General features: G+C 25.1%; 2 protein-coding genes and 1 long non-coding RNA gene across 3 annotated transcripts in view; 2 read left to right on the forward strand and 1 right to left on the reverse strand.

The window, feature by feature from the left end:
• The first annotated feature begins 382 nt into the window (after nucleotides 1-382).
• On the forward strand, nucleotides 383-3976 carry LOC132922004 (uncharacterized). The gene is made up of 3 exons (XR_009660980.1): nucleotides 383-1671; nucleotides 1908-2000; nucleotides 3421-3976. It is a non-coding gene; the product is annotated as an uncharacterized LOC132922004 (long non-coding RNA).
• A 4506-nt stretch (nucleotides 3977-8482) lies between these two features.
• LOC132922295 (uncharacterized) lies at nucleotides 8483-11598 on the forward strand. Its single transcript, XM_060985739.1, has 4 exons — nucleotides 8483-9110; nucleotides 10627-10695; nucleotides 10907-10999; nucleotides 11325-11598. The coding sequence occupies exons 1-4, from the start codon at nucleotides 8844-8846 to the stop codon at nucleotides 11442-11444; spliced, it is 549 nt and encodes a 182-aa protein (XP_060841722.1). The 5' UTR covers nucleotides 8483-8843; the 3' UTR covers nucleotides 11445-11598.
• A 3944-nt stretch (nucleotides 11599-15542) lies between these two features.
• LOC132919364 (reversion-inducing cysteine-rich protein with Kazal motifs) overlaps nucleotides 15543-18670 on the reverse strand; it is a 47722-nt gene continuing 44594 nt past the window's right edge. Inside the window, exons 11-15 of the mRNA XM_060980930.1 lie at nucleotides 17951-18155; nucleotides 17663-17820; nucleotides 17217-17344; nucleotides 16852-17114; nucleotides 15543-16351 (exon numbers count right to left, since the gene is read on the reverse strand). Of these exons, the coding sequence (XP_060836913.1) occupies nucleotides 15937-16351; nucleotides 16852-17114; nucleotides 17217-17344; nucleotides 17663-17820; nucleotides 17951-18155 (1169 nt within the window). The 3' untranslated portion in view covers nucleotides 15543-15936. The remainder of the gene's footprint in view (nucleotides 16352-16851; nucleotides 17115-17216; nucleotides 17345-17662; nucleotides 17821-17950; nucleotides 18156-18670) is intronic.

Genomic DNA, 18670 nt, shown 5'->3' on the forward strand with positions numbered 1-18670 from the left:
CCATACTTGCTATGTATACAAAATTTACTTTTAACTTTGTCCATAATCATCGCAGCTTCTCGCGTAAACGATACGGTAAGAGTGATAATGAATAATATAAAGACTCATGTGTTTTTATTATAATAATAAAACAATTTTTTTTTTTATCCATTCTGATTTGTGTTATCAAATTCAATAATTCTGATATGTTATTTGTAATTACATTTATTTCAAAATGAATCTTATACAAGTACTGTAATCAATAAGTATTATTAATTTATAATTCCTAAAATTTAAAGAAGGTGATAGCGAAGATTAGTTTAGATAAATAGGTAGATTTTTATAATAAAAAAGATTCAAATCAACTTTTTTTTGTCGATTTTTATTAAATAAAGAGATCAGTAGATACAATAATGATGTGAATAAAGCGATTTTGTTTACATTTTTGAATAATTATTATTTTAATTATTTTCTGTTTTACTTACACTGAATTTATGAGTTATCATTGGGGCTCACCGGAACCTAAAAAAAAATATGCAAATATGACATAAAAATGACAAAAAATTAATAATAAAAAGTTAATAAACATAAATTTGTTTTAAATTGTACTCTATTTTATTATACAATTCTATATACATTTATCAAAGCTTACAGATAACTCAAAATATGACATAAAAATTACAAAAAGTGTTCTTTAAAATTAAATAAAATATTACAAAAATTATAATAAAATTTAGGTATAATAATATTCACTACAACATGACAACGACTACTGTAATTGGTGAGATAAAATTGGATAGTTACTAATTTTAGTCCGTGGCAGTTTTAAAGTTCTAAGTAAGTTATCGGCATAATGATAAGAAGTGAACAAATGTGAAATCAGTAAAAATGACTAAAAATGTGGAAAAATGACCTAAAAATTTCAAAAATGACTTAAAAAGTAATAAACACCAAAAAATGCAAAATAATGCAAAATAAAAATTAGTTGTTCAGGAGAGCATCGTCTAAAAAGTTCCAAAAAAAAAAAAAAATACATCAACTTCCGAGCCCTAGTTATCATTATATTTGTTAATAATTATATCTTTATTGATTATGAAAGGTATTATTATTTGTTTATAGAAAAAATAGTTTTTTTGTAAAATATTATACACTATATATAAGTAAACTCAAATATCTGTATGTTATATTTTTGGGTTATTAAAGCAAGTTGATATACATAAATAATCCATATTTACTCTCAAAAGTTTTTATAATTTTATTAATTAATAGCTATCATTATATTATTTATCAAGTTCTTACGTGTAAACAAAAAAATAACACTTTAATTTATTTATCGTTGGCATTCCAATAAAAAACAAAATAAGTTTAATAATAAATTAAAATTTATTAATTTGGCTCTTATGTCGCGTTTTTAATTTCATGTGTACATAAAATCATTAAAAACAACAATTATAATTCTAATCACCCTTTTCCTACCATGTAACTATGTGGCCAAGTGTATTTATATCGAATTTATGATTAGCAACAGTAATTTAAATTATTATAAAACTAAAATGCACATTGAATGTCTGATAGATTCTAACCTTTGAATATAATATTTTTTATATTTTTGTATGCTTACAGAAAAGGAAGATGATTTCATATTTACGGTTGATTAAGATTTCAAGTTTACTTGTAGATGTCAAACTTCAAGTAAATTATGTATTAATTTATTTTGACGAATGATTTTTATAAATAATATTCTTATTAACTGTACCTATTTAACAATATTTAAAAAGGTAATCAAATTCATAATCGTAACACAACTTTTTATTAGAGTATTATAACATTATTATTTTTATCTTGTCAGTTACGGTTTTAGTTTTAATCTAAAATTAAATACTATTTCTAGTATTAATATATTTTATTTTTGTGTTAATCAAAATTAGGTGAAAATGTTCATGAACCAACTAACAGTTTTTGATATGGATAAAATAACAGCTTTTGGAATTTTCAATGTAAATTTGAATCTCGTTATGTCGGTAAGTAGATATAAATTTATCATATAATTTAATATATTATTTTTAAGATTCAATAACTCTATTAAGTTATAAATGATTAATTTGATGGACATAAACGAGTCGAAAAACTTTGCACGTCCCACGTCCCACGTATCCTCACAATCATTGTATTGTTGTAGAATTTGATATTAGGGAGGTCGAGTCATTTACTGTGCTCCTTTAATATTTCGATATACCTACTTGAAAATAGTTATTTGAATTAAATATTCGTAAAATATTATGTCGTTATAAGTTGTATAGGCTCAATCAAAAAATGAGATAACTGTTTATAAAAATTATTTTACGTGGTAATCTAGTTAGTTAAAGAGGATACAATTAGTATTTCAAAGAAAAGCATGATGTGGCCTTAAACTACAATTTTTTTTTTATAAAATACTATTATAGTATTTATAATTTTCAAATTATATAAAATAGTACTTCAAATGTATTTTTATTTTAAATACAAGGTTAGTTAAACCAATACTATTGTCTATTATTTATCTACTTGTAAATAAAAACATTAATATTTTGTAAGATTATATAAGTATAATTCTATATTATTTAAATTAAATCTTATGTTTGTTAATGAATTTAAAATTATACTAATATTTTTGTTATCAGTTATCGCATACATAAGTTTTGTGTTCGTTACGTGTGTGTTTATTGTAAGTAAATAAGTAATATTATTTGAAAAATAAAAAAGAATATAAAAAAAATATAATAGATAAGTACATATTATTCTACGAATTTATATATGTACCTAGGTAATAGGTATACGTTCATTTTACGACATTTTTTCTTAGATTTTTATAATTTGTTATTTCTTTACTGTACTAGTTTAGTAAGTTTATGATATTCCAGAAGTGTTCAAATATACGTACAATTTATTGAAAATAGTAATGTTCGTAAATGTATTAATGACATATATATAGTATACTCATAGTATACTCAGTGGTGTAATTTGGGAAATTTTATAATAGGTCAGTTCGCTCTTATATCAAAACTAACAGTACAATATTGAAACTGGTGAACGAAAATTTGCCATGTCGTGAGTGTGTAAGACGGAGACAACACGTGCGGGTATACTACGTCCTAAATATAATTACTTATTTTTTTTACTATCTAGCGATAAACCATAAATATGAAAATTTCAGGGGTTGCAAAATAGTACTTTTGCAACCCCTAGATTATATTTGGGGTCCTAAGGGTGACCTCTTGTGACCCCCCAATTACGCCACTGGTTAAACTTATTTTCATATAAATTTAGCGTGAAGTCTAATTTATTTTTGATTATTGCAGTTGTTTTATATAAATATATATAGTTTGATAATGATATATGATTTAATTATTTTTATACATAAATTGAAACTTATTGGTTTTGTTAACTATTTTTTTTTAACAGTTCATTATTCTACTTATAACTGGATTGACAACATTATTACAGATGAAAAACTATTCAATTATGAATCAGTATATGAATAATACAATATTATATTTTACAAATTTTTCTGAATCATCCTAATACCTTTACTAGTCTGTGCTAAAAAACTTAAATCAAGTACTGTAAACAGTGTAAACTGTAAATAATCAATTCTTATTGCATATCGAATATAGTTTATTAGTGAACTTAGCTAGACGTTAAACAACTGAATAACTGATTAGTTATTTTTAGGATAATACAGTGATTTTTATCATTGAAAGACATTTTTATTTGTATTAAATTATTCATTGAACATATAGTTTGTATTTCTTTTCATATTTAATATTAGTATACATAGATTATTGTTAAGTCGTTTTGCAAATTTATGTTATTTTCAGTGTACTTTCTGAAATCGAAAATTCAGCGGTGAAACTACTGAAATGTTATTTAATACAATAGTTTATTAATTTTAATAAATTTTAATAAGTTGTTTATCCGAGTATTTAGATGAAATTATAAGTATCCATGAATCACTTATATCAATCATTGGCGTAGTCAGGATTTTAAAATATAATAATATAATATTTTAATTTTTATTATATTATAATAAAATACATTGTACGGAAAGGTGTTCATTTATCTATTGTAATAATGCTATTTATGATTAAAATTAAATAAATTACTTATATTATATTAAATTCTAATTTTTCGCTTCAGTTTTGTAAATTAAATATAAATATTTAGATTTAGTATTGTATAGTATATTATAGTAGTACAGTTGTAGTGTAGGAAATATGATAGAAATCGATTATTTTATATGACTAACTAATATGTTGAAATCTATACTTTGACTAGGGGGTTAGGTTACGCGCAGTCATATATAAAATATAATATATATTATGTTCGTCTATACTCTATACTATTAGTATAGTAGTATGTCACACTGTCGACTTCCTCGTATCTTAACTTAGGTATTAATAATCAATAATCATAATATATTTCATGCAAAAAAATACAATATACATTATACATATCAATCTTAATATTAATTAGAATAGATAGATGAAAACTTATTGCATAATGCTTGTGGTGGTGATAAAAAGTTTAAGTTCATTACAACTAAAATACATATATATCTAATTGAATTTAAAAAATACACAATAAAAAAAGAATAACAAAATAATGAACAAATTATACCATTAAAGTTTAAAATAATTGATAGGTACTCTGAAAAATCTAGTTTCCCCAGAAATAACTAAAACATGTTTAAATTATTATAAGAGTTGTAAATATTAATTTTAAGTAGTCTAAATATTTGAATAGCAACAGATTTAAAACTTACGATTTACTTTTTAAAATTTCGGCCAGATATATTGATGTTTTTTTGTATCGTATACCTATTATGTAAACGAGTTATCTTGGCAATGTTATGTCTAACATTTAATTACCTAAGTAAAGTACTATAAAAATATAACTTATAATATATGGGACATTCAGTTCAATATATTCAAGACTATTATAATACATAGGCTTTAGAAATAAAAATGTAATTAACATATTTAAGGCAATCTTTAGCCTATAAATATGTGAGTAATATGCCTGTCTCAAAACACATAAGTACTTCATAGCTGACAATGGAATGGATTAATGATGAATATAGTAAAGTTTAATCTGATCGTTGAAAATAAATCTTATTTCATAAAACCATAGAAAAATGTTTGCAAAATGTTAGTTTAATAACTATTATGATTATTCCATCCTACTTTATTATCAATTGTTAAAACTAAATATTTAATAGTGCTTACCTACTTACTCAGTAGTCACTACCCCAAGTTCTAATATTATTACATATTTTACAAATACCATTACAGTTTGACGAGTGAAACATATTTTGTGACATTTGTTAATAACTTTTGAGTTATTTTTAAAATAATTAAAATTTAATATATTAATACTTAACTGTTATAAGTTATAGTCAAACCAGTCTTTTATAATTTTTTTTGATAACATTAGCGTTTTCATACAAAAGTGAAAAGATCTATATTTTTATTAGAAAATAATATTACTATATATATTATTTGCATAACTAATAAGTCTTGCATTTATTATGAAGTTTAATAAACCATTAATAAATATAATAAATGGGGATAAAAAAAGGTACATGTGTAAGTTCCTACACTAGGAATATTATAAGTTATCAATCTACGTCTATAAAATATTTAAAATTATTAAATATTATATAGAATGCGTTATTTGTATATTTTTTTTAATTATTATATTATTACAATTATTATTTTTAAAATTATTAAATTGATAATATTTATAAGGTAAATTATTAAATATTATAAAGAATTATATATTATATAGAATAAAGGGTTAAAATGTATGACAGTATTAGAATATGATATAACTAATATTAGATTGATAACTTATAACATACTTTGTGTAGGAACTTGCACGCGTACCTTTTTTTACCGTGTAGGAACTTACACATGTACCTGTTTTTTACTGTGTAGGAACTTACACATGTACTTGCATTTTACTATGTAGGAACTTACACATGTACCTTATTTTATCGTGTAGGAACTAACATATGTATCTTGTTTACCTGCTAGGTCTCGTGTAGGAACTTACATTCGCCCTAATAAATATTAGTGATGGGTTGAACCTGTTTTTTTTGATATCAAGCCGAGTGAACCCGAACCGAACCGAACAGAACTATTTAAATTTTTTATCGAACTTAAATTTAGTACTTTATTGTTTTCTTATATAAAAAGGATTTCGAATCTACCTAAATGGTAAATAGTTCGGTTCGATTTACTTTCATGCTGAGTTTGAATTACTAGGTGTTCGTACGGTTTTGACATTCGAACAGTTCGACCCATCACGAATAAACAATATATGACTAAGAAGTAAGAACTGCTGTTCCCTACGGAACCCTATGTGTAATGTCAAGTTGATAACTATAAGTATTATTTATTTTAAATACTTTCTTTTTGTTTGATAAAGATGATCTTATTAGGTTATAGATGTTACCTTTTAGTTATTATCATAATACATCTTTTTTAGAAGAATAGTTACGAAATTAAATCAATAAACTATCATATATTTCATGTTTGTTTTATTGTTATAAATTATTGAAATTATTATTTATTACCCGGATATACTTACTAATCCATTTATGATAAATGATCATAATTTGTATAGTCAACAAAATTCTACACATTAAAATTGCTAAGAAACCAATACAAATATATAACAACATAAAATAAAGTAGGTATTATTTTAATAAATAATTTATTATTATTCAATAAAAACAAATACTGTTTGTTTTATAGTTTATTCCATTTGGAGGTTTTTATTGTGCAACAATTTTATAGGTAGTTATAAATATTATTTTTCTGTTAAATTAACACAATCGATTTTAATTTTAACTCTAATAAGTTATAAACCTAATCAGTTTTTTATAAAATTTTTTTTTTTATCACATTAGCGTTTTCATACAAAAGAACTATATTTTGATCAGAAAATAATATTACTGTATTATCTGCATAATTAATAAGTTTTGTATTTACAAGGAATATTTTTAAGCCATTAATAAAATATAATAAATAATAGTAATGAGCGAACCGGCTTTTTTAGTGTCGAGCCGAGCGAACCCGAACCGAATCGAACCGAACTATTACATTTTTTTAACGAACTTAAATTTAGCATTTTGTTCCCTACAGAATCCCGTGTGTAACTTCAAGTTTATAACTAAAAGAATTATTTACTTTAAATACTTCCGTTTTGTTTGATAAAGATATTATTAGGTTATAGATATTACCCTTTAGTCATTCATAATACATCTTTTTTAGAAGAATAGTTACAATATTAAATCAATAATACTTGTGTTTGTTTTGTTATATTAAATTGTTGAAATTATTATTTAATATCCGGATATACAAACTAATCTATTTATGATTCTTATATTGATGATAAATGATCATAATTTGTATACTCAACAAAATTCTACAAAACCAATTGCTAAGAAACAAATACAAATATATACCAACATAAAATAAAGTAGATATTATTTTAATCAATAATTTATTATAATTCAATAAAAACAAATATTGTCTATTTTCGTTTACTTCATTATTGGAGGTTGTCATAGTGTAACAATTTTATAGTTATAAATATTATATTTCTGTTAAATTAACACAATTGATTTTCATTTTAATAATAAATGTCTACCTCAAGAAAACGCATTCTCACGATGTCGACCGATTTAAAAACAACTCAAAGGCCAGTTGTATTCTTATGCAAGTGTATAGGCATCATAAGCTTTTCCTATACATTAGGACCCGATGGGCTTCTAATTCAAAACAAAAACTTGAAATTGTATTCTTTTGTCGAATTTATGCGACTAATCGCATTACTTATATTTACATACAACGTTCAAAAACGTGTCTTAATACCAGAGAAATTAGGTATTTTCAAATTTTGGATAATTATAATTTCAGCAAGAATATCAGAAAAATGGATAGTAAAGTATGTATGTATAATATTAATGATATTTTGGTTTGTTTTATAGTTAGTCTTTTGATTAATGTTCTTACAATAAGTAAAAAGTTAAAAAATTAGGTTGATAGTTAATGAATTCAGAATTATTTCAGTTGAATAGTAGAATGAAATGCGGGGAAATATTATTTATCTTATTTGAACCGGTTAATTTATTATTAAATCTATAGTTATTATTACTTGATACTTCCATTAACATCAGAAATTTTAATATTTGAGTAGTATTAATCCAAATAATAGTTATCGCAATTTCCATATCGTCCATTTTTTGAAATTGTATTTACGCATGATATTTTTATCATAATGAAATTTAAGTAATCGTCTTATCACACATATTATAATGCATGAAAATAACGTTTTAGTTATTTTATAATTCATTTAGTTAATTTTTTCATTTGATGATTCAATAACACTTTAACTATAACAAATAATTAATATATTATATTAATTTTTATTGTTTTTAAAGGTTGATCAACGGTATAATAGAATATGATCAAAAACTACCATTCATCTTTGCATTGCATTTTATTCACAGACGTCCAATTAAAAAAAAATGTTGGAAAATAATTTTTTATTTTGTATTCGTATATTATGTTTGTATTGCATCCATATTGTTAACGATCATACCGCTGAAAACGATAAACATTACTACATTTTCAATTTATTTTTTTCGTTTACCTTTCGCTATTGATGTCACTGTGGTAATCTCCACTTATTTTTACCTACAAAACTTGGAGTGCAGATTCCAAACGTTGAACGGTTTCTGGACACAACTTCCAGATGGATTGACGACAACTACTGTCGTTTCCGGTGGATTAACGCACGTCGAAATCACAATATTGATGGATAAGATTCGTCGGCTACACGCTGATTTATCTGAGCTGTTGAGAATATTCAGTACGGGTTTCGGACAAATGCTCTTGGGTTTCTTCGTATTCAATTACATTAATATAGTGATCTCCTTTTTCTACATAATTCAATTTAGGTATGACTTATGTGGGACCGATATCATTGGTATTGTGAAACGAATAACCCCATACTTGTTATGTACACAAAATTCATTTTTAATTATGTCCATAATCATTGCAGCATCTCGTGTGAACGATACGGTGAGTATGAAAGTCATGATATAGACTCACGTATTTACGTTATAATAATAAAATAGTTCATGTTATTGATTCTGATTTAACGTATCAAATTCAATAATTTTTAAATGTAATTTGTAATTACATAACATTAAAAATTAATGTTATATACATATAGATATATGTACTGTAAACATTATGTATTATTTTTTTTTTTTTGTATTTTGTAGTAAGGGGTAGTTTAGGTTAGTGAAAGAGGTAGACTTTATAAAATAAAAAAAGAAATTGTTTTGTTAATTTTTAATAAATAATTAAATCAATAGACAACAATCATGATTCAAATAAAACATTTTTTTATAAATTATAGTTGTTTTTTATTGTTTCTATACTGAATTTATGAGTTATAATTATTAATATTAATACATTGTTTTTTTTTATTAAAGATTTTATTTTTTGTTTATAGAACAAAATAATATATTTTTTTAAAAGTAATAGGTACATTATAAATTAAATCAAATATATATAATGTTATTATTTGTTGTTGGATATTAGAAGTTGTTATAAATCAATAAACCATAATTTTATTTACTCTGTAGTCATAGTTTTTATAATCACATTTTCATGTTTTAATAATAAAATAGTTCTTGCTATTTATTCTGAGTCATCTTATCGAATTCAATAATTGTTTAATGTAATTTGTTTAATTACATAACATTCAAAATAATTCTTATACAAAATATGTACTATGTACTGTACTGTTATAATTATGTATTACGTTTTTCGTATTTTAAAGTAAGAGATAGTTGAGGTTAATAAAAATGGTAGATATTATAAAATGTAAAAAGAAATTAAAGTCGCCTTTTTTTTATATAAATAATGAAAATCAAAAGACTTATAAGTATGATTGTCATAAAACAATTTTTTATAAATTTGAATTATTTTTTACTGTTTTATATTGAGTTTATAAGTTATAAAAAGTTATAATTATGAATTTTAATAAATTTGTGTTTTTTGTTATTAGAGATAAAATTATTCTAATTTTTTGTTTATAGAATAATTTAACGCAACTAATACATAATAAATAAATAAATAAATTCAAATACATACATATAATATGATTTGTTTGTTGGTTTATTAAAGAAGTAAACATAAATAAATAAACCATATTTAATTACTCTGTAGTCATACTTTTTATAATTTTATTAATTTTCATCTATCTTATTATGCACTTATCAAGTTTTTACGTGTAAAAGAAAATAACATATAATAATTCTTATTCGTTATCATCGCCATTCCATTGCAAAAACCAATCAAGTTAATTATAATTTAAATTTATTGATTTGATTTATATGCCATGTTTTTTATTTTAAGCATAGAAAAGCATTATTTATAATTTTAATATTTATAGTTACTCGAGACTGAATATACTGGCAAGAATAATTTTTAATTAATATACTATAATAATTGTTTATAACAATAAAATGTCTTATAGATTTATACCTTTGAACATATTATGCTATATATCTTTTTATGTTTACAGAAAAGGAAGATGATTTCATATTTACGGTTGATTAGAATTTCAAGTTTAGCTGTAGATACAAAACTCCAAGTAAATTATAAATATATTTACTTTGACGAATGATTTTTATAAATAATATTCGTATTAACTTTATTAAACAATATTTAAAAAGATAACCAAATGTAACTCATAATCGTAAAACAACTTTTTATAAGAGTGTTATAATGGTGTTAGATTTAATCTATAAATAAATACTATTTCTAGTATTAATAGTTTTTATTTTTGTGATTACAAAAATTAGGTGAAAATGTTCATGAACCAACTAACAGTTTTTAATATGGATGAAATATCAGCTTTTGGAATTTTCAATATTAATTTGAATCTTGTTATGGCAGTAAGTAGATTTAAATGAGCTAAATTAATATTCTGATATACGGTATGTTTATGATATTCCAAGAATCTTGACAAATGTTAAGATATTTATATCTTATTAAAATAGTATATCTGTTCGTTAACCTATTAATAATATTCATAGGGCATAGATAGATTTATTTACATATAAATCTATATTGAAACCTTATTTATTTTTATGTTTATTGCAATGGTTCATGTAAATTGACATACGAATTTTACTCCTAATGTAATATTGATTTATGATGTAATTAATTTTTTTACATAATTTGAAACTTATTTGTTATGTTCACTAATTTGTTTAACAGATCATTATTCTACTTATAACTGGATTGACAACATTGTTACAGATGAAAAACGATTCAAATATGATACAGTATATGAATAATACAATATTTTTTTATAAAAATGTTTCTAAACCATCCTAATACTACTACAAGGTTGTGCTACGAAATTTAAATCCAGTAATTTAAACTACATATAATTATTTTTATTCTCATAACGAATGTAGTTTAAAGCGAATTTAGCTAGACTTTATTCAACTTATTAATTCCTTTAAAATATTACTGTAATTTTTATTTTTAAAACACATTCTGATTAGTATTACATATATATTAATTGTATTTCTGTTTATTTAATATTTGTATACACTATACATAATACGTAGGTTATTAATAAGTTGTTACACAACATTCAATTTTATAATTAAATTCGTATTCTTCAGTCAACAAACCTTGTTCATTAAAAACTAAATTTATGTTATTTTGAATGTACTTTCTGAAATCAATTGTATCAGCGATGACAATTCCGAAAAGTTTTTTATAAAGTAGTTATACTCTTAATTCTTTTTAAGAAATTGTTTATACTCAGTTGACATTATAATTATTTTTGGATCATCTGGACCAATTTACTAAATTTTTAAAATGTAACTTATGATTTAAGTTAAATAAAATACGTATATTATGTAATTCTAAATTTTTTTTTTATTCTTAAAATTTGTAAATTAAATTCAACAAATTATTAGATTTAGGTTAATTATAATTATCACACAATTTACTTAATACAATTCAGCATTTTTAATTATTTTATTACACTTAACATGAGCATACTATTTTGAACGATTATTTTAAGTTTTTTGTTTGATGAAGTTTAGAATTTATAATTTTTTAAAACTATATTTTATGTTGAATGAACAAAAATCTATAAATAAAGAGTGCATTTTATAATTCTGTCGCACACTAAGAGACGAGTTTAGCTTGTCATTGAGTATTTTATAGTTATTTATAACAGATGTATTTAATTTGAATTCAATAATAATTAATTTGAATTAAAAAATTACAAACATATTACTGCCTCTCTCCTCATGCAAGTTGGATGATTGTAGTTTGAAGATTGGTTATCAAAATAAAATTTAATTAGGACACTTGGGTCACTGATAATTAATGTATATATTGTTAAGTTAGGATATTAATTGGTAAAACAATCGAAAAACGGTTTCTTACTTTTATTCAATAAATCAGCGATGTATCAGCGATGACACTTCCGAAAAGTTTTTAATAAAACAGTTATAGTGTCAATTAATTTTAAGAATTTGTCTATACTTAGATGTCATTAGATGAATCTTTGAATCATTTGTACCAATTTAATATTTTTAAAATGTAACCTATTATTGATATTAAAAATAATATGTATATATTATACAATATAAAATTCTTATTTTATGTTTAACATTTGTAAATTAAATACAATTATTAATTAGAAAGTTAATTTTATTTATAACACAAATAACTTAATACAATCAAGTATTTTTAATTACTTTATTACACTTAAGAGGATGTCAGCGCACTATTTGTTTTCTCTCTCTGATCTATGCGTAATATAAATAAAACGCATTTACGCAGAATCATTTTTTCTATGATTTTAAATAATCTTAGAGTAAAAACACACAAAAAAGATAGAAAATAATATTTTTGAGAAAATGACATATCAATTTGTCTAAATATGTCTGAAAACAATTTTGTTTATTTTTAAAGTCAAATAACAATAAAATATAAAATAGATATGTTATTTCCTCAAAAATATTAATATGTATATTTTTTTAATGGCTGATTTTACTCTAATATTACTTAAAAACATAGAAAAAATGATTTTACGTAGATGCGTTTTGTCCATGTTGCGTGTGGGCCAGAGAGAGAAAACGAATAGTGCATGACATCCTCTTAACATAAGAATACTATTTTGAATGATAACTTTGAGTTTTGAGTTAGATGAATTTTAGAATTTAAATTTTTGTAAAACTATGTTTTATGTTGAAATGTTTGTTATTGAATGAAAAATAATTTATAAAGAAAGTAGTGTCCCTTTTATAGATCTGCCGTACAGTTAGACACGAGTTTAGCTCGTCCATTGAGTATTGTATGTTATCTATATTAGATGTATTTGATTTGAATTCAATAATAGTTAACTGGAAATGAAAAATTACATATATATATTACTGTCTCTCTCCCCACGCAAGTTGAAAAATTGTAGTTTGAAGATTGGTTACCAAATTATAATTTGAATAGGACAGGACACTATGATCTCTGACAACCAATGTAAGTATTATTAAGTTAGGATATTAATTGGTTAATCAATAAAAAATGGTTTCCTACTTTTATGTTTTTTCTTAAATTTTAATAATGGGAATACTCAACGTTGATCATCTTGATGGTTGAGCGTTTTGTCACTTTAATATTGTATGAATAAAAAATGTACTCAAATGCCCTTAAATTGCCTATCTAATGCGCCGTTAATAATATTTATGTAAAAGTATATTGATATATTTTGTGGTGGAATAAATGAAGTAAATCTACTATTTTAAGTTGTTACCCGAAAACCAATTCAGTTTTGTTTTTCCAACTGAAGTTTTCGGTATTACGTTCTTTGAAGACGAAATGTAATGAAGTGTATTGCAGACAATTATCATAGTTTGTTTTAATGAGTTTTCACTGTAATAAAGAACGATATATAAATAGGGTGATGCTTTTATCATATTAAAATACATTCATTATTTCGTCAAGTATTGATTTTTTTTAAAAAATATTTAGTATCATGCTTTTTTCAAACCTTATGAAATTTTTAATTTTTCTACTATTTTATTTAATAGTGAAACCACTATCAACTTATCATTTTCAAATGATAACCTATGTTTAAAATGTTATATAATTAAATTAAATTAAATATGAAAATATGTACCTCTTATTATCTATTACCCGCGTGACCACTGGTCTTCAGAAATAATAAGTACATATTATAAAAATCAAAAACTAAAAACTACCAAACATTAAAAAAGTATTTATCGCTAAAAAAAAATAACAAAAAATAATATGTTGAACGTTAAAATTCATAAAAAAAATATCCCTATTATTTTAATACATTTTAAATATAAGTTGTCATTTGAAAATCAAAAGTTGGTAGTGGTTTCACTATTAAATAAAAGGGTAAAAAAAATAAAAGTTTCATATATTTGAGAAAAGCATGATACAAAATATTTAAAAAAAAAAAATGAAACAAGGCAATACTTGATGAAATAATGGGTGTATAATGTTAAAAGAATCACCTTGTTTATAACTAAAACTTCAACTTTTTTAGTTTAATAGATATAATATTTAATTTTGGATTATGTTCACCTTGTATTGTATTTTAACTTTTAAGTTTCAATTATATTTACTAAATTTCTATGGTAAAATACAAATATACTATGACTGATGCTTTTTTTTTATAAAAAATTATTATTATTTAAATTAGTTTTTACTTTAGAAGTAAAATTTACTATTAGTATTGTTTTATTTGATTCTATAATAAAATCTTCCCTAAGCGTATTTATATTAATGTACTTTAATCGTTATAGTTTCGTCATAGAATAGGTATGTAATTAGCATTTAATTGAAAGTAGTATATAGAGTTTATAATATTCATTAATTATCAGTACATAATTAGTTTTTCAATGTCATTTCAACGAAATATTGATTTTGGTTTATTAGAAAAATACTGTTACACTCTACAGGTATACTAATATATTATTATCATACTTAACCCGGTTTGAAATTATTAAAACTCGTACTTTAATTTAAAAAAAAACTAAAATATAAGATAGGTTAAAAATTAAAGTTAATCATCTGCCAAAGATATTATGATTGAAGCCAATGATATAATTAACTGTTAAGCTGTAACACATAGAAAAATGAATCTTTGAAGATTATTTAAAAGTTTTAATTAATAGTTATACTACTTATACTTAATATATTAAAGGAATTATATGATAAGATAAATATATGATTTGTCACAAATATATGCTGTTGGCTTATACTAAATGATATTGGTGTAAAATATTAAGTAATGACCAGTTTAATGTATATGTTACGAATGAAGTTGTTTATACGGTTTTTAAGTCTATATAATATTATTGTCGATCGTGCAAGATAGTGATTGTCTGGTGTAATAATATTTTAATGGTTAGGATTGAATTTCTTAAATTTAAAACATAATTTTTGATCTGTTTCAACAAATAAACATTTATTATCAATAAATACATTTGTAAATATAACATATTCGAATAATAATAATAGGTAATAAAAATAAAAACTAATGTTATTTAATGTCAGAAAAACATTACAACATTGTATAAAATAGGCACGTAAGAATAATGATTTTTTATCACAGCCATCGCGTATAGTAAAAATATAATATTATAATCGTTCTATATATAATAATATTACTACTGTAATAATAATAACAATAATAATATGTACATAATAACTATTACTTACTATCGAAATATTTTTAAACCATATACAATATCGAGTTGAGTAAAATGCTAAAACAAAAATGAAATGAAAAATAATAAACAATAAAAAAAATTCAGTCGGATTATTTTTGTTTTTAGCGAATGAGCACAGTCAGAATCAGCGTCACGGCGGCGATGGCGACACTGGACCGGCGACCGGGTGCGTCGGCAGCGGCGTCGGCATCGTCGTCCGCGACCATCTCGTGAACTGGACTGGCCGAGATGAGCGTGCTGAGACTCAGGTCGATCGTGACCCGGGGACTTGATGTTTCCACCAGTGTGGACAGTTTCTCCGATTCCATGATGCAAGCTTCCAGTTGCAGCCTGGTTGGGTTCCGGACCGTGGACTCGACCAGCACCAGCAGGTCTTGGTACATGGTCAGGTGGCCACGGACCACGCATTCGGCCACCAGCACGTGCCTGTCCAAAGCCCGGAGTATAGACTTTGTGTTCAGCGCGTTCACCGAAGGCTTTTTCAGAGTATGCATCACCCGGTCGACTTGTTTCTGACTGAAAATCCGTTCAAAGTAAATTAACTATTTAGAGTTCAATTCACTAGAGGAGGGGACACTTTTACGACCTACATTTTCAATAATAATATCATAATCAGAAATAAGAAATACTTTTCTAAAAATGTTTAAAATACAAATTAAATCGTTGTATGTTTAAAATATTAAAACGAACAATCTTTTTTTTTTAAATGATGTAATTTCTATTAAATGATATAGATTATAGAGGTATAGAGACAATAGGATCTTATTAAGTAATCACGTTTATTTTGACTCAACTAGGTAGTAGGTACAATAAAAAATTAAATCGATTTTATCAAAAACTGGTTAGTTCCCGTTTTTTAAATTATAAAGGAGAGTAGGTATAAATAATTTACTATTTTATATTTATTTTATAGCTAAACTTTTTTTGACGTAATAAAAAAAAAAATTCTACTTCTCGCAGATAATTTTTAGATGAAATTTCATCACCTATTAATATGTTTAGGGGTGTGAACATACCTAAAAAGTAGACGCAGAGCTCCGGCGCATTTGGGACAGCAAGCCCCGGGAGGAGTGATACCCAGACATCCTTTTTGGGGCAGTTTCGGGCAGTCTACTGCGCCCTTTGCAGCACAATACGGCCGACCGTTGTGTCCGATGAACCCGGAAGATGCACACGGTCCTGGGTAGTCAACGCTCGCCGATTCCGCAAAGGCCGCGCACTCAGATGGATAAGTATTGCCATCCACGCCACATACGCTTCCCGTCGAATTGCATCCCACCTAAAAATTGACAACGCCGGGTAAAAAAAAATGTTATAATCACACGGTGAGTCAGCGAAACGACTGAGCACTGGGTTGAGGCTGTTATCCTTGGGGACTTACTAGGCATGGGCCGTTGTAGGCTAGCGTTTTGCCAGACCGTAATAAGTGGCACATGTTAGAGTGTTCCACGTCGTCCGTATCGCATACCACACCTTTAGCTGCGTCTTCGCATGATATCTTTTCTGAAACTAAAAGTTACACATCACTGTTTCGAGTTCTTATATACAAGAAATACGTATCAAGCAATTTTAACGCAAATTCCTAATATTAAATTTGATCTCGTAATATACATTATTTTCGTTCAATATATACTATACGCATGAATAAGTATATATTTTTCTAAAATTGATAATCATTTTAATCGTTATTTTAGTAGGTTTTTATATTTTTTTAAATCTTTTGAATTTCGAAGGGTGAAAATAAAAAAAACAATGTAATATGTCTGGCAATAAATTTATGAAATGCCTTTTAATAGTTGTCAGTTTATTCTTCTTATAGAGGCTTACCGCATTTGTATTGAACACAAGATTTCTTCAACATTGATAAGCACACCTGACGGGCGGGCACGCACCTCTCGTCCGATCGACAAGTGTGATCGCCGGCGCAAGGATCGTCGCTCCAACATGTGCCGAACTTGAGGTCCACGTCAGATAGGCCGGCACACCTGGTAACACGTAATAGGCACAATATAATACTATGATTAATTAGAAAGCCGGCACAGTTCGATTTCAATAATATCCCTCAAACCACATCCGCTCCAAGTTTGACGGTCAGAGCGAAACGAGTGTACTCACTTGGCTAGACACGAGTTGGGGTAAGTGTTGCCGTTGGAACCACAGACGGGCACGTGGTGAGGAGCGCAGTTGCACGGCAATCCGGTGTGTCTATACCGGGATACGGCGTTGACGGTCGTGGGTTCGCAATGTTTCTTTGTGCAAGTGATTTCACCAGCGAAGCAGTTGCACGTGTTGCAATCCATCTCGAACGTGGATCCGTGGTCTATAACATCAAACAAACAATCGCTGCTGTTTCATCCAAATGTATAACATAAAAATCATAATGAAATATAGGCCACCGGTTACCCCTCAACTTCTGATATGGTAACCAGGTAACGTTCTATGAAAATATTAGCGAAATATAATTTTTGCGCTTCAATATGAAACATAATCCTAGGTTTATAGATAATATGAAGTAAAAATAAAAATTATAAATTATTAAGTTGTAAATTATAGTTGTTGACAACTAAATTCGCTACTCGCTAGTAGTTATTTTTAAATTTGTTTTGTATAATACTTTTGTAAATCAATTTTTAAATTTTTGTAAGAACAAATCGTATGGTCTGACTTTTAATTTTATTCTTTTTTTTCGAGTGACGAGACAAAACTACCTAGTTCTTCTCATTGCGTTCTAAGACACTGGTTATTATTAAATTATTATTATTTGTTTATTTTAATACGGAATAAGTATAGTTTATTAAAGTGGCTCAGTCTTAATCAGACTAAAATGTATAAAAT

This window comes from Rhopalosiphum padi, chromosome 2, assembly GCF_020882245.1.
Source record: "Rhopalosiphum padi isolate XX-2018 chromosome 2, ASM2088224v1, whole genome shotgun sequence".
Lineage (NCBI taxonomy): Eukaryota > Metazoa > Arthropoda > Insecta > Hemiptera > Aphididae > Rhopalosiphum > Rhopalosiphum padi.

What these genes read in the sequence shown, in the direction of transcription:
- LOC132922295 (XM_060985739.1), top strand. Translation starts at nt 8,844, where the DNA reads ATGGATAAGATTCGTCGGCTACACGCTGATTTATCTGAGCTGTTGAGA. An exon ending in CATCTCGTGTGAACGATACG is followed by an intron (nt 9,111 to 10,626) that starts GTGAGTATGAAA and finishes TTATGTTTACAG; the next exon opens with AAAAGGAAGATGATTTCATA. An exon ending in ATTTGAATCTTGTTATGGCA is followed by an intron (nt 11,000 to 11,324) that starts GTAAGTAGATTT and finishes TTTGTTTAACAG; the next exon opens with ATCATTATTCTACTTATAAC.